This window comes from Asterias rubens, chromosome 20 (assembly GCF_902459465.1).
Source record: "Asterias rubens chromosome 20, eAstRub1.3, whole genome shotgun sequence".
Classification (NCBI taxonomy): Eukaryota; Metazoa; Echinodermata; class Asteroidea; order Forcipulatida; family Asteriidae; genus Asterias; species Asterias rubens.
Genome location: NC_047081.1, coordinates 6,920,245 through 6,943,461, shown reverse-complemented (window position 1 = coordinate 6,943,461; position 23,217 = coordinate 6,920,245). Strand labels below are relative to the sequence as shown.

At 38.2% G+C, this 23,217-nt stretch overlaps 1 protein-coding gene across 1 annotated transcript in view; it reads left to right on the top strand.

Moving 5' to 3' along the window:
* The first annotated feature begins 1,022 nt into the window (after positions 1-1,022).
* Positions 1,023-23,217, top strand: part of LOC117303979 (uncharacterized protein DDB_G0284459-like) — a 56,956-nt gene continuing 34,761 nt past the window's right edge. The window contains exon 1 of the mRNA XM_033788449.1: positions 1,023-1,392. Coding sequence (XP_033644340.1) covers positions 1,023-1,392 — 370 coding nt within the window. The remainder of the gene's footprint in view (positions 1,393-23,217) is intronic.

Here is a 23,217-nt window from a genome sequence, read left to right as displayed (position 1 = left end):
GGGGAGGGTGATGAACTGATGGGATGGTTGACCAGTCGGCTTGGCGTCAAGCATCAACCGCATCTTATCTGCCCCGTTACCATGGCAATAGCGTTCCTCCTTGGTTACTTGAGCAATATTCTGTCAGCCGGTGATTACAATGTGATGGCTCGGTTGTAAAGAGCTCTCTACTGATTTTTTGTTTTCTTCTTAAAAGACATGAATAAATAAAGGGATAAATTGAGCGGATGTCAGTTAAAAAAAAAATTAGGCCCTATTTTTTTTTGCCGTTTATTCTTTACTTCCTTTTCTTGGTAAGTTTCGTAATGAAAAGCTAATTAATTAATTATTATCAATATATCGGCGCTGGTCACATTCATTTTTGTTTAAAGGGTCTTGGTACTTTTTGTAACACAAAACACAATGTCCACAGATTTACATACTGGGAGTAGAAAGCTTCTCTTAAAATTATTTTTTGCATGCTGTGAGGTGCTGTAGTTTTTGAGAAATGAGAAAAAAAAGTGTCACGAGGTCTCAGTTTTAGCGTGTAAAAACGTATTAACGAGTTATGCTATTTTTAACGTAATATAACTGGTTAGTGACGTGTTTACATGCCGAGTAATTTTTGTGACTGGATCGTTTTGTTTTTCTGTGACTTTCTTCATAAATAAGTTAATAATTCAATGGAAAATTGAGCGACATTTACCAAAATAGGTTTCGACATAACGCAAACCATGGCAAACGGAGGTTATCAACAATTTCATATATATTGTAATTCAATCACATGTTCGTGTGCCCCTTTTATTAGCACCACACGCGAGACGGGCTCCCACGTGAATTGAACGAACGGCTGGTGACAGAGTCTAACCATTCTCTTCAGCTCGATGCAAAATGTACCTGACGCATTGAACCAATACGTTACCACGAGCACTGTGCACGCTCATAATGCACTAATTGCACACACGTAATTCAAACAGCTGGAGTGTGGTGGACGACGACGCTATGTTCTGCGAGTAGAAAACCCCCCACAAACAACTGCCAAAATGTCGCACAAAAGTCAGAAGTCGGAGAAGAAAATCCCCAAGAATGTGGTACTCTCCCCTGGCTGTTTGGCGTTGACTTTGAGTCCTTTACCCAAGAAAGAATCGGACGCGGAAAGTTTGAAGTCTTCGAGCACTCGCCATGGACACCGGAAAGTCGGCAAGGATTTGTTTCGAGATTTTCAACGGGAGAACAAACACAGTTTTTGGAACAAGCCACTAGCAGATAGCGTAAAAGACGTTGGATTTTTAGGTTTTCTAGAGCCGTGGATTATCTTGATCAAAGGGGCAGAAAAGGAGCTGGAATGTTTACGAGAGGCCTACGCCAGGAGGGTTCTAAAACCACCAAGGAATTTTACCATTGCGAATTTGGGTAAGTTTAGTGTTGCTACGTCGTCGGACTTTGTTTTGTTTTATTATTATCATGAGTTACTTTATAAAAGAAGTCCAGACTTGATGCCATTGACCAAGTCTGTGGTTTAGGGTTCTTACATCATGTATGTGAAGATTTGTGGTGGTTCAATCCTATTGTTATGTATCATCTTTTGTTATGCATATTTGTACTGTAGTGTAACAGACACTCCCTTAGTTTCGGCACCAATTGTTGGATCTGATGCATCTTGTTATGTGCATTTTTTATTCCTGGGAGGGGGGGGGGGGGGGGGAGATGCAAGCACTGTGTAGAACAGTACTGTTAATGTTATTAGGAATAATTCAAAAAGTGGGTTGGAGACTTGAATAATGTGGTGTCAGGAAAATTAACAGTAATTTTTAAGGATAACATTTCGTATGGGGTAATGTATGGCGCCACCACTTTTTCACTCATTTTTACAAAAAGGGATCTCATTGAGGTAAATTGGATACTATATTTTTTCATATAGAATGAAAAAGTGGTGGCGTCGTGTGGGAACTGTTCCATTTTAAAGATCATGTCTACTTCCATTTAAGTTGTGATATTATACTTTTTTTAATTGATTCTGTCCGAGCCTATCTGCATTCCTACTTCTAGAGAGCCTTATAGTTTCTAGAAGTACTTAATTCCGTACTACCAGGATATTATTTTCCTCACCTGTAATCGTCTTCTGGTTTTAATCATGTCTATTGTCCAAAAACCAATGATAAAGCAACAACTCATAAATTAAACATCTGCGGTTTTTCGGTCAGGTGTCAAAATGTTTATTGATTGGTTGGATTTTGTTTGTTCCGGTTTTCTCGGTTGGATTTTGGTGACAATACCCGACCAAGGCTACATAGAGATCGAGTTGCTATACACTTACGTCAAATGTTTATTGATCGGGAGTTTCTTTTTTAAATTACGAACAATCCTTGAGAATTACCGTGAATCGTCTGATTTTTGGTTTTGTCCACTTTGAATGAAACTGAGAACTGTGAATGAAAAGTGTTCAATAACGTATAGTGGACCTAAATGGAGTTGTAAATTGGATTGGGGTGTGTTATTACAAGGTTTTAGAAATTAAACGCATGAAAGAACCAGTAGCTTTAACAAACCCAAATGGTGACAAATCTGGGAAACTGATCGCATGAAGAGTGGGAGCATTTGCATTAATGACATTGAGATAACAATATTAATAATAATAAAACAACTTTTATAAATCGCCATTGACCCCAAAAGGGCCTCGGTGTGCTTAACAGAGGTAACAAGTTAAGAAAAATACCAAACAATTTTAAAAGATAAACAGATTAAGACCGAGTGCAGTATTAAAGGCATTACTTTTGGTAATTACTCAAAACAATTGTAAGCATAAAAACTTACATGGTAATGAGCAATGGAGAGCTGTGTTGGTAGTATAAAACATTGTGAGAAACAGCTCCCTCTGAATGAAGTATTGTAGTTTTTGAGAAGGAAGTAATTTTCCATTTTCGAGACCTCAGAATTACTGTAGATTTTGAGGTCGCGAAATCAAGCACTGAAAGCACACAACTTCCTGTGACAAGGGTGTTTTTTTCTTTCATTAATATCTCGCAACTTTGACGACCAAATGAGCTCAAATTTTCACAGGTTTCAGTGCTATTTTTATGCATATGTTGAGATACACCAAGTGGGGGAGCAGTGCATTCAATGTATTAAACATTGAGATAAAACCAGCAGTAACTGAGCAACAATGGTTGCTCAAAATAAATCATTGTGTTTCTGATCAACCCAAATGCTGACTTAAATCTACACATAGTAGGAGACTGTTCGCAGAGTCTGGATGTAAAAGTTTGGGTTGGGCGTATGTTTGTGTTTTTGATTGAAATGAACGTGGGAGTGGGAGCACATTCAATGCTCCGGGATACATTGCGATAAAACAAGCACTCCCAGCAGTAACCGAGCAACAATGGTATTGCTCAAATTAAATCGCTGTGTTTCTAGTAATTAAATGTACACAGCCACCGAGATTTGACTATTATCTCAGAAGTGTAGCAGTCCATGGGGAAAATTAAATCCTTTATTTATATTTAACTGTAATCCTACCTGCATGAGGTCAGGCAGTTTGTTTGTTCTTTTGATAAATCCGGACACGAACTTTAGGCCTAATAAGTCATACAGTTAACAGAGAACTCTATAGTACTATAGGACCAGTTCCTGCTGAATGTCTGAAATTCTGTGTTAAACGCTCTCAACGCAATAACTGGGGTCCAAACTTCAAAGTTTTGTTGACGGTTTATGGTTGACGTGCGACCTTTGTGAACTTGCTGATAAAGTTTACAATCGGGTAGGACATAAAAATCTGAGTGATAAATGCCATCCATTGAGAGTGCTGACGGGGTATTGAATTGAATTATGTGTAACACTAATATGCTATGTTGGTAATGGTAGTACTAAAGTCTGCGAGGAAGTCTGGAATCTCCTATGATTTTGCCACGGATTTGTTTATAATTATTACTAAAATTGCACTTTTATAGTCTGTGACAATGGGATCACAAAAACTCTGTTCTTTGAATTAATTGTTTTTCTGAAACACAAGTTGTCAGAAACTTGTCTTTGAACTGTTTTATTATAAACAGAAAAGGGCCAAAGTGCAATGGTTCATTCATCCAATTCCAAGTACAAATTGTCCAAAGTAAAATAAAGTCAATGATTTCAAATAATTTCAATGCGATTGGCTTTTGAAATTCCCCTCAAGTTTAGTGATTTATCATTAGAAACTACACATAATTACATAAATAAATACAAAAAGAATCTTTAAAAATTTAATCACTCACCGCAAGTTCCAGTTGTCTTTTGACCCGTTTGAAGTATCTTGTGTTCTGTATGGTTGCTAAGTATACACCAAAGTACATTATGTACGTGTTCACGGCCAGATGATGAAATTTGAGACGTTTCATTCGCAAGGATAATCGAAATTGCCATCTAAATCATCTCGTCGAAGGAACTCTCACATGCCAAAATTAATCATTTACATCAAACCAACAGAAATAAAGTCAACATTATTAACTGTTGATCTTTCCTTTGTTTTCAGTTGCTTGCGGAAAAGTACAGGGCTTTTTTTGTCAGGAAAGCTAAATCATTTCCCTTTAAATTTAAAGTATCGGTTGTTTTTGGAACCGTTTAATGGTTGTTAATCATATCAATAAAACCTAATAAAAATTTCCTCCCAAAAGCTGGTTGTGTTTTTGAGATATCGTCAAAAACCCAGAGTAGTTAAACAGCTACCTGAGCGGAATGTTTTCCCTATTCTTTGAAAACATTTTAAGTGAATTTCAGCAAAGTTTACGACTTGACATTTTCGTTCAAGCAGGTCTTTAAATGTCTGTCCACGCAGGAAGAATAATCTGTGATTGGACTGCACAATCTGCAAAACCTACAAATATAGATCTGTACCATTTATCAGACTCATTTTAGGGGATGTCAAACTGATGACCACATTACTTCGAAGTAAAATGATTCTCAAAATACTTTATCGATCCACTGCACTTCTATATACTTTTAGGTAGGTTTTTATTGCCTTTAATTTTAAGAGTGATTACCAAACATATAGGGCCCTACCTTCCCTTTAAACCATGTGGGTCAAATCTTTGGAGGATGTAACATTTCTTGCCTTTTGCTCTGTATCAAGGGACTGAAAATCATCCCCAAAATAGTCCAAGTCTCATTTCACTTGTGTCCATTTTTCATGTCACATTCCTCGGATCTTTCACCTGTCAAATACCGGATCTCCTTTCAGTGAGTTCACACTTGTCTATTCCTTGAGTTTCCACAAAACAGTGACTCCAAGGAAACCCCCGGGAGATTTGCAGAACTTGAGACAGACAAGACGCTGCTGACTTGATCTTAGCAATTCTTCTTGAAGATGTCAAATGTTACAGGGAAAGAGAATGAGGTCCATGGTGCGGCAGCTTCTTCTTCCTCATCATGTTGTGACCCTTTGAGATTGCTCTCTTGTATTCTTGGGCATGTCTTGAATTTCTTTCTCGTCTCCTGATGCCAGAAGAAGTCCTCCCTAGTTGGAGGAATCGAAGTGAGAAACGTGACAGTGCAGATGTTTGTCCAGAGAAGGTAGAGGTGACTTTAATTTGAGATGTGGAGGGTCGTGGTTGTGTTCGGTTTCTTTTACGGGTTTATGCATTCTGTGAAACGATCTGAGAGTTTCTTGCCTCTGAGGACTTGGGTCCGATCCGAGGTGTTTGAAAATCGTGCGAGTCGGAGGCAAATGAACTTCAGTGATATTTTCGTAAGTCACCAGAGACTCTTTGCCTTTACTTTTAAAGGGGGGGGGGGGGGGGGGGGGGGGGTTCGTACATATTTTAAAAAAGTACATAGCTTTCTAGTTTCTACTTGTCCTCATAAAAATGTTATGTTATACAAATACTTGAAGCTACAATTAAAAACAATTTGTATCCAGAACATAATAAGGACTCCTTAAATATAAATAAAAAAACACTTTCATCATGTTTCGAAACATGTGGTCACTCTTTGACTCTGTTGAGTGAATACTGACACTGATAATGAAGATCTGCGTCCAGTATATTCTTGAGATGAGACTAAGATATTAAATCCCAAAGACACCAGCCACACTGGCGACACGACTTACTCAACTATTTCTAATATACCATGCTTGGTACTGGTTAAAAAAGATACCAAGTCAGTGTGAGTCATGAGCAATCACGCAACATCGCAGGTGACTGAAAAAAAATGTCCGATCGCTGGAAATAATGCGATTTGCGATCTCATCAGCGTCTTACACAATGTTATCCCTACGCTGTCAGTCCTGCCGCTTGCTACCTTTCTCTCGTCATGCTCAGTCGCCGTGGAATCCACGCCACATCAGGATGAGTGATATACAGAATGTGTCATCATCAGTTGTCTATTGTTGGATTGTTGACTGACATCGAGGATACCATATGAAAGCAACAGGACTGTCTTAGATCTTGTCCTGGTGAAAGAAGGGGCTGGGTCATAGTGAAGTTTGTAAGCATAGGCATGGAATTTCATCTTTAAGAGAGCAATGCTATTTTCATTTTGCAAAGGGCACTTCCATTATAAAATCCGTAAGTCTATGGGAAACTTTTGAATTGGTTCTACGGGCAAGACTGGGTGGGGGGGGGGGGGTGGGGGGGGGGCAACATGACTGGCCATGACATCCATGTAATTGGCAAGTATTATATTCTTCATGTAGTTGCGAAGTCAAGGATTCTCAGAAAAGCGAACTTAATCACTATACTACCCCAAAATCCACGGAGAGAGAACCTAAATGCATGGAGAAATACAAAGGAAGTTTAAATATGGGAGGAAAACCCACGGGAACTTAATCCACACAGTCCCCCCCCCCCCACCCCTGGTGGGATTTGAACAAGGTCCTAATACCACTACGTCGACCCGGCTGGCTTTCATCTGAATTGAAAGTCATCCATATTTTCCATATGTATGCCGGTGCAAACTCTAAATCATAGAATTGACTTGAAGCATGGAGGATGCATGAAGCAATAAATTATATTTCATCTGTGCCCCTTGAAATTCCATAGAAGATGTTGACGGTGAGTGAGGTTGCATACCTAAAAGCTGAAGTGCCTGGATCGACCAACGGCCGCTTTGTATGGGAAAAACATATCAGATCTTCCTTTGTACATGTACGTATAGTGAGTTTAAAGGAAAAGTACTTCTATTATCCTTAGTTATTTTTTAAAACCGCTTGATTGCTAAATCATAAATTCGCGTAGAAATGTGTACAATTAAACTATTATCTTCAAAATTAATTTCAAAGAGTGGTGAGGTCACCTTCTTAAGAAATCACCAGAACTCTGAGAACATAATGTCCAGGCAGGATGATTAATCCCTAATGGTAAGTTACAGTCTGAGAATTGGTACTGACAGTAACGCTTCTCTGATTCAACTTCTTTTTTTTTTTTTGGGGGGGGGGAATAAAAACTGATATAATTTAAAATGTTTCTTTAATATACTTTTGAAAGTCGCTGTATGCGTCTTACCAAGAAAGTTGTTATTAACATTAATTTTAAGAGTGGTTATCAAACGTCATACCGTCCCTTTAAAGCTGACATATTTTAATTTGGCATTGGTCTGATTACTAGACTGTGTTAGTGCCTTTAATTACTTGAGTTTACGAGAAGACATTCACCAAGGAAACAGGATGTAGAGTGGCCGTGGTCAGGATGTCAGTCAGATCAAAACGTCTTAATTGGAATTACTGTCAAATAAAAATTAACTCGGGATGTTTTCACACAAGGATTGTCACGATCAATCACGTCTCGGCATGTGGCATTACAGTGAAACCATCTTAAACTAAATTTTATTTACCAAGCACTTTCCACATCTAGGTTTTTTCCCCCTGCGGCAGCATAACTCTGCACTTAATTGCTACAGCATACAGTTGATATAGTGCTCACTTCATGTGTTTGTTGGTTGCAACGTGGGGTTTTGATCCAGCAGAAAACAAGCCCCGAAGAATGTGGATTTGGGATTCCGTGCGGGAAGCAAAAAGAACGTGAACTACAGGGTGGAAAACAAATGACCGATGTGACACAGTTGGTTTACCTTGCTCTTAAGACATCTCATCCAAACAAATTCAGCGGGACTGAATTGCTCTTGGTTAAGTCAACAAATTGTATTTGGATGCAGAACCATTCCCCGGGAGGAGTGGAGTGGGCAAGACGTCGTCTTTTACTGATATCCTGTAATGGGCAGGTGTCTGACTTACTGTGCTTTATTGCTCCAGTTAGACTTAAAGATGCTGTGTGTTTCTGAGAAATTAATTTAAGACATTATGGGAAGGATGTAAACCTTGGGAAAGACAAGTTGCAAGTTGAAGAGTAATGTTGGCTGTCCCAGGCCTGATGCTTCGTTTTTGAAAGGGCAAACGCTCAAAAGTGTTTTCTCCATAGTTAAGGGCACTGCTATGAGGAGTTTATGTGAAGTATCAGGCCTGATGTCCCTTAACTTCCATTCCTATGGTGTCATACACATAACTGTTAGGCCGTGTCCGAAACGACGACTTTGGCTACAGCTACGTCTAGATCAGCGCGTCTACCAGTGTTGAAGAATAGGCAGACGCGCGCGATCTAGCCGTAGCTGTAGTCGAAGACGCCGTTTCGGACACAGCCTTAGTTTGATCCAATAAAGTGATTGATTAGACTTGACATAGTCACTCAAGTTGAGTTAAAGGCAGTGGACACTATTGGTAATTACGCAAAATAATTATTAGCATAAAACCTTACCTGGTAATGAGTAATGGGGAGAGGTTGATAGTATAAAACATTGTGAGAAACGGCTCCCTCTGAAGTGACGTAGTTTTTGAGAAAGAAGCCATTTTCCACGAACTTGATTTTGAGACCTCAAGTTAAGAATTTGAGGTCTCGAAATCAAGCATCTGAAAGCACGTGTGACAAGGTTATTTTATGTTCACAGGTTTGTTATTTTATGCATATGTTGAGATACACCAAGTGAGAAGACTTGTCTTTGACAATTACCAACAGTGTCCAGTGGCTTTAAGATTGTTGCCTTTGACCTTGATTCTTCCATTCTTGTCAACATAATGTGAACTCCGCTCATTACCACAAAGAACCCGCCCTTCAAGAATCAGAGCAAATTATCCAGTAGTAATCCACCTAAGTGTTTACAGTCTTACATTGACATAAATAGTTTTAAACATTTTCAATTTATCAGAGCCATCCCAAATGCATGGATATTGATCAATCCCACAAATCGGAATTCTCTTCACATCCGTACACAGGAATTCACTGAAAATGCATGTGAGAAGGCAAATTGACCAAACACTTGACATTTTTTACATTTAATAGAGCCGCAGACGTCAGCAGCGTGCCACTGGAGAAGTATTTCTCTCTTTGTAGGTCCGAGAGGGTCAATGAATGCAGGAAAGGGGAAACCTCTTTCCTGCAATGCCATCAGTTGAGCCAATGAAACTATATTGCAGGTCAGGAGAATTACCTTTAGGTGTACTTATAAACTAGGCAAGAATTCCCCAGGGACCCACTGAAAGTTCCAAGGGAAGGTTTTCCAAACTCGAAAAACATTTTATGGTGTGTACTTGGTACTTCAGAGTTTCAGGAACTGCTAAAAATAGGATGTTTCAGTACACAGAATGCTTGGAGTCACTGCTGTACATGTGAATACAAAAAAGAACTTGTTGTGCAGTATTTAACGTTTGACACTTTCTGATAGGAAAAGGGTTCCAGGTCACAGTGTTATATTCATATAGGCTACTAAAGCAGAGCATACACAATTAAGTGATCTTGTAAAATGCCCTTTCAAAATCACTCAGGCTTGTATGCTTCGTTTTTGAAAGGGCAAGGGCACCAAGGCATTTTTTCCTTGTAATCGGGTACCCTTTGAGGAAATCTCTACATGGAGTATTTCAAGGGCACCACGGCAGTAGTGACCAGGGGGCAATCACCTCCGTCGCCTCTGTGAAGTATCCGGCCTCAGGACACTGGTTTACAAATTACAAGTTGTTTCTTTTGAGAGTCTAGGTGTTAAGACTGGATGACAATATTTTGACCTTTTTAGTTTAACAGTGCACATTGAAGCGTGTCATGTTTATACATGCAATAAAGTATTGTCTTGTACTTTTGAAGATCATCGGGTCGACGACTCACAACGAGAGTTTCCGTTGATGTTCAGCGGCCGACCAGGCAGTTTTCTTTTGACACTTTGTAGCTTGTGCAGACATGCGTGGATTTCATGGCTCATTTCTCGCTGATGAACCCATCTTTCAGTCTACATATCCCTCTGCCATCATTACTCTGTCTGAGCATTGGAACTGAGTGCAAATTCTTGATTAAAATACATGACTGTGTGACATGATTTGTGATGCCATATTCAAAATTTCCAAGAAAGTATAAGTCATTTCTCCTTTGGGGTTTTGTAGGTTTGTACTTCTTGGCCTGTGAATTATCAGGATTTTTCCTCGATTAAGTTTTGTTTAAAATCTCTCTAGAACTCCTGGCTTCAGATCTTCTGAGAGAGCAGGTCGTACCTTTGGTTTACTACAAAAATCAGAACAACTTACTTGGTAAGAAACACTGCAGCTGTTGATAATGTAATGTCACAAAACAAAATGTGTGTGTCTGAAAATATACACATCTCACACCCTGCATTTAATAAGAATATATTTGTCCTAAGATGAATGTTGTCTTGGAAGTGGTTACAAATGTAAGAGGAATTCACGCCTTATCTTGACGCCTCATCTTCTTAGTTACCCGTCGGCCAATCATTAGCCAGGGCATCTGGGAGGAGCGCCGTTTCACAGCTCCACGTTGCTCCGTTTGGCGTCCTATCATTAAGCTCAGTGATATACAGACATTATGATTTCACTTATCGTTGGTTTCCATTAGTCAATTAGGATTGGAGTAGTCTGGAGTCATTACGACACCACTCACCAGAGTTGACTTGTTATTCAGTAGTGCATCTTTAGATAAATATTAAAAAATGATTTATCATTAAAGCAATATTTTTGTAGACCCATGAAATTTATTTAAATTGTTTATACAAAATGGCCCTTCTGTAGGGGGGACCAATTAATCAAGAACACTCGTAGTGGAAGATGTGTCACATGTTCCTTTTTAAATGTTTTATAATGTATGATTTAGGATTAAACAAAGAAAAAAAATTAACTGGAGCGGGTTTCAAACTTATGACCTCTGGCTTAAAGAGCCAATAAAGGATGATCTCAAATATATAGATATTACAGTTTTCTAACAGCTGCAGTCCATAGGAAACATTTTAAAAAATATAACAAGTCTCTTACCCCAGGTTAAAACATGGTAAAAATAGGTTTTTCTCCAGAACGCTCCAAGCCAAGTTTCTGAAAAACGGGGGGTCAAACAAACGGCGCAACAAAGGAATCGTGACGTCAGTGGCGGCTATTTGATGTGGAAAATAGCGCCCTCAGTTTGCCAAGGCTGGAGAACTGTGTTAAAACCAAATATGGGGAAAATCGTCATTGGCGTCAAGGGGTCACGGCCAAGTGGTTAAGAGCATCGAATTCAAGTTCTGGTGCTAATTCACCGGAGTGTGGGTTCGAATCCCGGTCGTGACACTTGTGTCCTTGAGCAAGATACTTTACTATAATTGCTTCTCTTCACCCAGGGGTATATATGGGTACCTGCGAGGGTAGAGGTTGATATTGTGAATGAAAAGCTTTCGGAGCGCCATGGCAGCTCGGGCTGTATACTCCCTAATGGGAGCTGAGAAAGATTAAAGGGATGTTTATTGGCCCAATGACCAGGGGACTAATGTAAAGCGCATTGATACGGTTTATTGTGAAATGCGCTATATAAGAATTTGTTATTATTATAATAGAGAAGCCGTTTTCTGACTCTCGGCTGAAAAAGCCGCACGGCCGGGTGCATTTTTGACTCAAGCTACTTATTACTAAAATGAATGCAATTGTTGAAGGTAAAATGGTTATTAACCGGTATCTACGATGTCTATTTGGCCATAAAAAGGTAATAGTTGAAATATTGAGATCATCCTTTATTGGCTGTTTAACAGGTCAGTGCTTAATTACCAACTGAGCTACATGAACCTAGCCCTTTGTCGGTGGTCTCCCTACTTAAGGGCCTAGTTGACAGAGCACCTGATGTTAATTCAGAGGTAGTTGGTTCAAATTCTGCTCTAGTCAATTTCTTTTCGTTTTTTAAAACTTAAATAATTGTTTACATTAATTTCTCAGTTCAGTTTCCCTGGTGGTTTATTATTTTATATATTATTTGAATGTGTTATTATAATTATTTCTTTTTCTTTTGCTAATTTCAGTTTGACTCACCAAACAAATTACATACTCACTCTTAAAATGTATTAGTCAAAACAACACGAATTAGTCCAATGAGACATGATTTTTAATCTAAGTTAGTAAAAAACGTGTCTCATATGACTAGATAGTGTTGACTAATATATTTTGAGAGTGTTGTAAAGGCTTTAAAATATTCATCCACTGAATGTGTGCTTTTTCAATAATACATGCAGTTCAACAGACATTCCCAGAAAGCTGTATGAACTGCACAGTAACTAGCGGGAGAAAAAATTTGTTCCCAAACACTTCATTGTGGACCTTTTTCAGTCGCACTCGCATCAAAATGAGCGTATAAACATGTATTGTGAATTATTCATTCCTACATTGTGTGCTTTACAAATACAAAGTAAATACTCCTGTATGCTGTTCCTCTTTACACCTGTAGTTGGTTTGACAGTTGGGCGATCACTGTGCACACAATCCCCCTCTCATATCAACCATTCATCGCACCATACCACGTTAGAACTATACACAGTATACCAAAATGCCTTCAGCCCTATCCACCCAGAAGTAATGCCTGCCAGCAGTAATGCCCGCCGGTACTGCCCGCCAGTCCCCAGGTGACTGGACCAAATTGATCCTTGGTAGAATTTGTCTTCAGTGAGAAATTGGAAGTGCGCTTGAGATCCAAGGCCATTTATAAAAATTAATATCAGAGTAAACTCGGGAGAGTCTCAGGGGGGATGGAGATTGGAGAACTGTCAGAGCATGTTAGGGTTTGGTCTTTTTTGTTTCATCTCATTGGAATGTAGTCGTTCAAAGGGCCTGGTTCATGGCTTCTGTGGCGATGTAATCGTCTGCTTTTTATGCAAAACCAGGGCTTGAATTTGGGGGAAATCCACATGAATGCAGGGCTTTGGCCAACATTCACATACCTGAATTTTTGTTGAAATGAGACAAAAATATTATGCCCCCAAATTTGAATCTGAGAAGTGTACCATTTATATCTAAAAAATGCAACAAACAAAATGAGATTTTATTGTACACATTGACTGATCTCTGTTTAGTTTAATACTACTCCAAAGCCTGGTTCATGCTTCCTGCGAATGAGAAGCACATTAATTTTTGCATCACATGACTGTTTTCACCGAAGCGAATGTTTCGCATTAATTGAACTAATTATTGGTCATTTAATAGATGTTAAATTTGCATCGGGATAAAGAATATTAATTTTTTTGGTTTTACCCATATACACCGATGTGTGTAGCACTGTATACTCAGTACTTTCCCCGAGTCCTGTGAAAAAAAAATGACAGGCATTTTACTCGGGTGGGATTCGAACCCACGACCTTTGCAATTCTAGAGCAGTGTCTTACCAACTAGACCACCGAGATTGCCCGGTAGCTAGAGGCAGTTCGAATTATTGGTCAGTGTGAATTTGTGATGTCAACATTTGTATCGCATTCGCATTCACAGGAAGTATGAACCGGGCTTTAGCATGCCACTATACCTTAAAGTCTAACATAGTAGACGAGTGCAAAATCATGGAAGTCGGTGAATGAGGACCAAAGTATGACTTTGATTGATTGAAACGTTTAGGATAACTGGATTATTCCTTTTAACCACACATGGGCTGTCTTCCAAATCAATAGTTTTGTCCATCGATAGTTTAAACACACAGCTGGTATGGTGTGTGAAAGCGTCACTTGTGTCTGTACATGTAAGCTGAAATCCGAATGTGAATTTGTGTTTGTATACACACAAGTGATTGTCAGTCGCCACAACAAAGTTGTAGTAATTTTGGCCTAAACTAAAGTTATTACAACAATAGAGCATCTACACAATTATTATAATATGCTGGGACAGCACAAAACACCAGTCCTATAATTTCCTTTTATTTGGTAAAATAACATTAAACAACCACACTTGTACCACCCTAATTGTTTGGGTGTTGTCCTTAAAAGCTGTTATAAAATTAAATTCATTTCAATTTAGAGCATCCAATGCAAATAATATTACATGTATTTTTTTACTGTAAATTTACTGTAAACACTAGTCCAATTTCTTTTCATTTGGCAAAATGACAGCCACAATTCTATCACCAAAACGAAAAGAAAAGAAACAAATTAAAACCAGTTTTTATAAAAAAATTATTCCAATTTAGAGCAACTTTACTAATATTACCTACTTTCATTCTGTGCATTTACAGCACAAAACACCAGTCCTATTTCCTTTCATTTGGCAAAATTACAAAACATTTTTATCACCATAATTGTTTTGTTTTGTTCCTTACAAAGATGTTTAATTCCAATTACTGAAAGCTTTCAGATCAAATTTAGCACTGCAATCTTTACGATATTCGTTTTTTTCTTCCGTAATCAAGAAATAATCATTGCCAGTGATTATTAGGAACAAGCTGCTGTCATCAGCGAAGCTTTTTCCCCTCTTCCTGCTTGTGATTGTTTGTGTAAATTTACTCAGTCTGTTTCAGCGGTGCCATTGTTTGATGGCTTGGCCATTAAGCTTGTGTGGTGTAGTGTAGGCACACAGTCTTTACCTCTCAATAATCAACTATTGTGTGGTTGTATTTGAGACTTTTCCTGTATGCTTCGTTTTTTAAATGGCAAGGGCACTAAGGCATTTTCTCCTCAGTAAAGGGCACCCTTTAAGTCAATTGTAAATTCCTACTTGAGCATTTCAAGGTCACAAAGGCAATGATCAGGGGGCATGGAGGCAATCGCATTCGTTGCCTCAGTGAAGTATCAGGCCTGATGTGATAATATAAATTTAAGTAGTTGTAGAGCATGTATCGTGACCTTTAGGTACTTTTCATTTCAGGGTTTTTACAATTTTGACCTCCATTGTCCCCCTAGGATTTATCAAACCTAAATGTAGGAGGACATTCTCGAACTAAAATTTGGAAGTTTGGGCAAATCACCCTGAATTGACACAAGGTACTCCAAATGTTTTTTACTCCTTGCTTATCTTTCCTTCAATCTGGGACACTCCAAATGGTTTCTTTTTAAAGATGATCTTTGAAGTGTCGTGCCCCCCCCCCAAGTTACCCCCAATACAAGGTTAAGGTTAAGGCTAGATTCGAACCTGGGTCCACAGAAAAGGCAAGGAGAAAAAAACACTGATGAGCCATTCTGACCCCCTTCACATCATCTTGCATTGTGCTAACTCTTTACGATCGGTGTTATTGTTAACACCTACATGTAAATAATTCTTAATGTACATGTCGGCAAACATCATACATTTGTGTGTAACACCCGGAAAAGAATCTAGACACGTACATAAATATATATTGTGCTGTTTTCGTTTCTCAAATTGATCTACGTTGTTCCATTTGTTGTGTGAAGCTTTCATACATAGAAACTGTCCAACATTAAATAGATCAAAGGTAAAATTTCAAGACCGTACATTAGCAAAAACAATAGTCCAAATCAATTGACTACAAACACAAGAGATTTTTCACTATATAGTGAAAAATCTCTTGTGTTTGTAGTCAGTTGAATATGATTGGGACCAAGGACATCACAGGCCCAGAATAAATACATCTGGAGTCTCACAGACATTGATGGTTCATCAAGGACATTGTCAATGATGTCTTAGCAATTATCTTGCACATCTACAAGACACAGTTAGGTTGCCTGCAACTGTCACATCTTAAAGGCACTGGAAAGATTGGGTAATGACTCAAAATAATCGTTAGCATGAAAATTTCCGTGGTAACAAAGCAATGGAGGGCTGTTGGTAGTATAAAACATTGTGATAACAGCTCCCTTTGAAGTACCATAGTTTTTGAGAAAGAGGTAGTTTCTCACTCGAATAAAAAAAAAGACTTCAGGCCAGAAGCCTTTTATTTTCATCTGAAAGCAAAAGTTTGTGCAACAAGGGTGTTTTTTATTTCATTATTCATTTGCAACTTTGATGACCAATTGAGTCAAAATGTTCACATACATTGTATTTGTTAATTTATCCATGTTGGGATACACCAGAGGAGAATACTGGTATTTGACGTTTACAAAACGGGTGTCCAGTGCCTTTAAGACAATCCTTGGTTTTTCTGTAATAAAATGACTTTACTTCCAGTCTCAAACCAAATGGCAATAATTAAATAAAGGTCTGTAATTTATTTCTGGTAAAAATTTGCTATGTACCAAGTAATTCAATTTTGTTTGCTTTTGCTTTCTTGAAAACCAAATTGAATTAAAATTGCAAAGTTTGTACACTTAAAGACAGTGGACACTATTGGTTATTGTCAAAGACCAGTCTTCCCACTTGGTGTATCCAAACATATGCATAAAATAACAAACCTGTGAAAATTTGAGCTCAATTGGTCGTCGAAGTTGCGAGATATTAATGAAATAAAAAACAACCTTGTCACACGAAGTTGTGTGCTTTCAGATGCTTGATTTCGAGACCTAAAATTCTAAACTTGAGGTCTCGAAATCAAAATTGTGGAAAATTACTTCTTTCTAGAAAACTACGTCACTTCAGAGGGAGTCCTTTCTTACAATGTTTTATATTATCAACTACAAATTATTTTGAGTAATTACCAATAGTGTCCACTGCCTTTAATGGCATCTTTTAAGAAAAACTTGAAGTGGATAAAAAGAATCCCCATCAGTAATTTAAATGTGGTTAGTTCTTAAATGAAGGTAACTGTTTGTGGGAGGGGGGTTTTGTAAACAAGCTGTTTACATTTTGATCAAACTTTGTGTCAAACTTTGATCAGATACCAGGCAAAAATTTTTTGTTGATAGCTGAAAATAAAATAAAAAACTCGTTGCGATTTATCTCAGAATTGTGACAATAGTTTAGTTCTGTTATAAGCCTGTGACAGTCAGTTAAAGACAGTGGACACTATTGGTAATTGTCAAAGAACAGTCTTCTCTCTTGGTGTATCTAAACATATGCATAAAATAACAAACCTGTGAAAATTTGAGCTCAATCGGTCATTGAAAATGCGAGATAATGATGGAAGAAAAAACACCCTTGTCACACGAAGTTGTCACACCTTGTCACACTTCTGATCATTGATTTTGTAACCTCAAATTCTAAATCTGAGGTCTCAAAATCAAATTCGTGGAAAATGTCTTCTCTCTCAAAAACTTCTCTACTTCAGAGGGAGCCGTTTCTCATAATGTTTTATACTATCAACCTCTCCCCATTACTCGTTACCAAGTAAGGTTTTATGCTAATAATTATTTTGAGTAATTACCAATAGTGTCCAAGGCCTTTAACTGACTGATCATCTGGTGTACATTTTTAAGGTTCGGATAAGTTTACAAAATTTACTCGAAGGTGCTGCGAAATGCTGAAATGTTATGAATGCTTTTTTTATCACAAGCATGGATGTGCTAAACAGTTTTTGTGAACAGAAATTTTGTTTAAGAATCGGGCAGTAATCCGTGTAACCAACTGTTTGAGAAACAGTTTATACATTTACAAAAATAACCGTAAAACGCACAGGCTTATGTGGTATATGCTTTGGGAATACCAAATGACGTCACAGGACTCTGACATGATGAATGACAATGAAGACTGGTTGTCTAATCTCTTCCTACCCTTGTTATATTAAAGCAAGAAAAAGTCACGATTGAGAACATGGCCTTCTCAGTGGGGAAATTAAGCAAGGACAGAAATCTTATAAATGAATCACACAGCTTGATTTGGCGTGAAGTTACATATTGCAAGGAGATGCCCAAATTGACATTCTGCCTGGATTGGGTAGCAAATAAAAATTCACCTAAACTCAGGAAAGACACGTTAGTATTGAATTGTGACATTTCAAAGGCTTAAAATAAGAAGTTCTTACATTTTGATTTTTTTGTGAATCATCTCAGAATTGAGGTAATAGTTTAGTTCTGTTATTTAAAAGCCTGTGACAGTTACTCGGTTAAGTGACCGATCATCTGGTTTATATTTTGTTCTACCCAAAACAATTTTTTTGCCTTCCACTGTGACAAAGCTGAATACAGTGAAATAATTCCTTAAAATAAATGCTGTAAATATAGGCTATATCACTGAATGTCAAAAAGCGTTGTTTTGGTGTAATTTGTTGTGGTATTGTTGATTACAACTGTCTCCACTATACCACCATATCTCTGCAGTACTCTCACCTAAAATAGAATGGTCTGACATTTGAGTTATTGTTCGCCTTCCACTGACAAAGCTGGATACAGTAAAAGAATTCCATGAAATAAACGCTGTGAATGCATCGTTGAATGTCAAGGGGCAGAATTTGTTTGGTGTAAACTTGTTGTGATGTTGTGGTGGTTATATTGTCACAAATGTCTAATACCACCATATTTCACCAGTCTTATGCCTTCGATATGGTTCAGACAGTACACCTCTGGGCCCAATTGCATAGAGCTTGTAAGCACAAACCTTGCTAAGCACAAACAAATCTTCCTTAGCAGAAACAGGTTACCAGCCAACATTCCATGATCTTACACCTTTGCGACAACAAAACAATTACATCAATTTGGTTCGAACATACACCCTAGGCCAAAATTGCATAAAGCATGTAAAGCACAACAAACTTGCTAAGCATAGAAATATATTGTTTAGCAGAAACAGGTTACCAGCCAACATTCCATGAAGCTTTACACCTTTGCGACAACAAAACAATTACATCAATTTGGTTCGAACATACACCCTAGGACAAAATTGCATAAAGCATGTAAAGCACAACAAACTTGCAAAGCACAGAAAAATCTTGCATAGCAGAAACAGGTTACCAGCCAACATTCCATGAAGTGTACGCTGTTGCGACAACAAAACAATTGCCAACAAGAAATGTTTTACATTGACCCTATGTATTGACTATTCTGAACTGGCCCCTAAGTACAGCATAATGTATCACAAACAGCTAACAATAAAACCAATTAACCTTAAGTGGCACCTGTGGTTCTTGTCTAACACTTGGACCTAAATGGATGTGTAATCCATACCCCATATCCCATCATATTTTAACAACCTTTGGAATTGAAGTTGACAGAATTATTGCTCAGTGGGGAGTCGAGTTGGTAAATAAAGGTACTCTGGGGGGTCACTACAAAGTGCCTAGCACCCAAAATAAAGCATTCAAACTGCTATCTGAAGGTTGGTCAACAAATCAGCAACTGTTATGGGCAATGCATGGGGTTGTACATGTATTTGGAATCTGATAAGGAGCTTTATTTTTGTTTTGGTTATTTCAAAGGATATTTACTTGCATCATGCTAACTGCAAAAGTCTACTTTATTTGAACCTTTCTAGAAACTTCAGTTTCCATCTGACTTTTCAATATCTATCTTGTAACTTCTTTAATTAGGCCTACAGTTCTAAACATTTGAACATGATAGGCCTACTTGGGACTTAAATTTTGGTCTTTGGGCATTTTCAAATGATTTATTTAAAACATTTTATTTTCTGTTCGTCCAATGTTTATGATATTGGGAAGTGTATCTTTGGAACTGTTGGATTGTTTTATTTTCTATAAAAAAAAACTAATCAGTGAAAATTTTCATTTTCAAAGGTGATCGCCATAAATCCGGAGCAGTTCAGTCCAATCATGCATGACGAAAAATTCACAATTGGACGACACAGTCTAAGAAACATTTCTGACTGAAGCCTTTCTCAAATTAAAACTTTCGGGGTCAAAAGCCGATATCTTTTTCCCTATACCCACATGGAAAGGCCTAATCGAAGTGAAATTACTCTCAAAACGCTACCATTAAAAGCTGTTTAAATATTTAAACCAAGTGTATGTTTTTATTGTCATTCATTTTAAGAGTGATTACCAACTATATACACTTTGCCTTTAAAGCGTTTTTCATGTACTTTCAAGATATCCCTCAGTGGAACATCTGTCAGTGTAAACATTCGTTTGTTTAGATACTGGTCTGTTCAGATACCAGCAAGAAATAACCCCAATAGTTTCTATAGCTCCATAAAGGTGCAGGTTGAACATTAATAGTGATCATTCATTTACAGCACCCCCCCCCCCCCCCCATCAACCTAATCTTCCCTGACGTTTCCTTCTTTAACATCCACCAATCATTGTCCGCTGTCACTCATTCAAATAAACAAACTCCTCCATAACGCAGGTCAACCCCAGGTCGCACTGGTAGAAAACACCTTTTAATGTAAACACACATCCTGTTTGTGAACGGTTTTCAATGTACGCTTTTTAACAACTATTTCTGCAAATGCCCGCAGTGGTCACGTAGCCACTTTTTTTTCTTTGGAACACCTGGGGTTGAAAAAGTTAAAAAGAATAAAGTTGTTTTTTTAAGTTAGTTTGACGAGCTCCCATGTTACTTTACAGAGGAATAAAGTTGATTTCCTCCATGCCCCCTGGTCAATTTCTACGTGCCCTCGAAACATGTACTACGATAGAAATTGACAATTTCCTCTTGCCTTTAAAAAACGAAGCATACAGGGCTGGAAGAGCTCGCATGATGATACTACTTTACAACATCCAAAGAATTAATGCAAATGTAATTTGGGTGTTCAACAAAGTAAAATCTAACTAGACTGGGATGAGAACCAATGAGCACTTGCACCAAAGTGCCCAGGGCGGCAGCATTATTTGACCAACTCTTGCTCAAACAAGACGGTCAAAGAGAAGGTTTGGGAGTGGGGTGGGAATGAATTGACGATTTCCAATGTTTCTCACGCGATCATAGAATCTACAACTCAAATAACAGTAAACATGAACTTCTGTTTCTTCTTAAAGGCAGTGGACACTATTGGTAATTGTCAAAGACTAGCTTCACAGTTATTGTATCTCAACATATGCATAAAATAACAAAGCTGTGAAAATTTGAGCTCAATCTGTCGTCGGAGTTGAGAGATAACTACATGTATGAAAAAAGAAAAGAAAAACCTTGTCACACGAATTTGTGTGCGTTTAGATGGTTGATTTCGAGACCTCAAGTTCTAAACCTGAGGTCTCGAAATCAAATGCGTGGAAAATTACTTCTTTCTCGAAAACTATAGCACTTCAGAGGGAGCTGTTTCTCACAATGTTTTATACCATCAACCTCTCCCCATTACTCGTCACCAAGAAAGGTTTTATGCTAATAAACATTGGAGTAATTACCAATAGTGTCCACTGCCTTTAATTCTCCTGTGTTTTACCTGAAATAGCAATGGAAAAAAAAACCAACAAGATTACATGTAGCAATAATGTATGGGCGTATTGCGTGACTTTACAGAAACGAATGGTCTCTCTAGAGGGTTCAAATATGTATCCAGATGACATAAGGACAGTCACCTGATGAATTCCAATGCAATTGCAGCCCATTAATTACAAGCAAGGAGACAGATTTCTTAGCCTACTTCAGCAGGACCAGCCAAGTGAGACCGATAAATGTGCTTTAGCATGCTCCCAACGTGACCATTTTTACTAAGAGTTATACGGTCTTTATATAGCATTAAGTTCACTGGGGCAGGTCCGAGCTATAACCTACGTAATAGCAGGGTATGCACTTTTCTTTAGTTCATTGTTTCCGTACTCAAGGGGAAAGTAAAACGATCCATATTTTTGAAATCTACACACAGAGAGACGCTTGTGCTGTGAGTAATTTATTGTAAGGATGACATTTTGAGATGGGAGTTTTCTTGGATTTGAAATCGTCTCCTTTATTGAGAATCTGCAGCTTTTTTTCTTTTGTGGTTCTCTCTTTGAGGAAATTTTTTACTGTGAGAAATATTCCTCGAGATAGACTCTGCTAGGGTCGAAAGGTCAAGTAATGAACTATTTTTTTGCGTTTACCATTTTAAGTCCTTTTTGTTGTTAGCAGTTTTCAAAGGTAATTCTATGGTCAAGTAATCAACTATATTTCTTACCAGAGCTTTGTTATTGACTAATACTGATTTATGTATTTTTGTATTTAATTATTTAACCATTACTTTTATTGTTCACCGGGTGGGGGAATGGAAGCATTGTATAATGTGATCTTTCTTCTCAGTTCACACAGACTTTCCCTGTAAACAAACTTGGCAAATGATGTCAGATGTTGACAGTTCAAATGTTAAAACTAATTAAATTGATATCCTTTAATTAAGATGCCAAAAAAATGGTTAGGTGACTGGTGATGTTTCCCCAGAGCAGAGTCTTTCTTGATTTCCTTAAGCTTTCAAGACAGACTCTGCTGGGGTCAAATACTCAAAACGTCAGGCCACTATTCTATATATTTTTTACCCAAGGTCCTTTTGATTGGTAAGAAGTTTGTAATGGCTACTTCTATTTTCTGATTAATTAAGATGAATTAATGTGGATTAAGACATCGGATAAACCCTGCCTCTCTTGGCTCTGTTGGGCGGGCGTGACACTGCAGTGTTCTTTTCAACTTTTAATTGCTTCCTAAGACGTTAAACGGCACAACGAAACACCTTTCCTCCTGTACTTATATGAGAGCAGATGGTGGGTCTTATTTTCACAACGTCTTAAGTCAAATGACTTGAGAACTCAAGCAGCGATAGTAAGATTACTCCCTTGGAATCCGACAGAATCCTTTCCCCTCTGGGGCTGTTCTCAGACAATACTCTTCCCTCTCCTCGGCTGTTGATGTTTAATATTCTGGATTTCCTGGGATTTCAGGCCATAAATCCCACCCTTGGAACGCATCATTCTGGTCGTGAAACTCCTAAACAGTTGTGGCTGCGTGTTGGTTTAACGGACTCGGTGGGAAATTGGCTCTCTGTGTGAAGACAACCTAAAGTAAACACCACGGTGCTGGGAGATGCCCAGATTGATTCTCTTGTCTTGGTTGTCACGGTAACCCACGGCAGACGGGGGTGCGTGTTGGTGGAAAGTCTTTTTTTTTTTGCAAATGGGGAGAATTATACAGCCCATGGGTGGTGGGCTGAGTGGGGATTTTGTACTGAGATTTGAGGGGGTTTTGATGACAAATTGCTACATTGCCCCTGGGCAAGTTTGGAACTCTAGGCAAGCATGACATCATGATGACATTATTACGAGAGGTGTT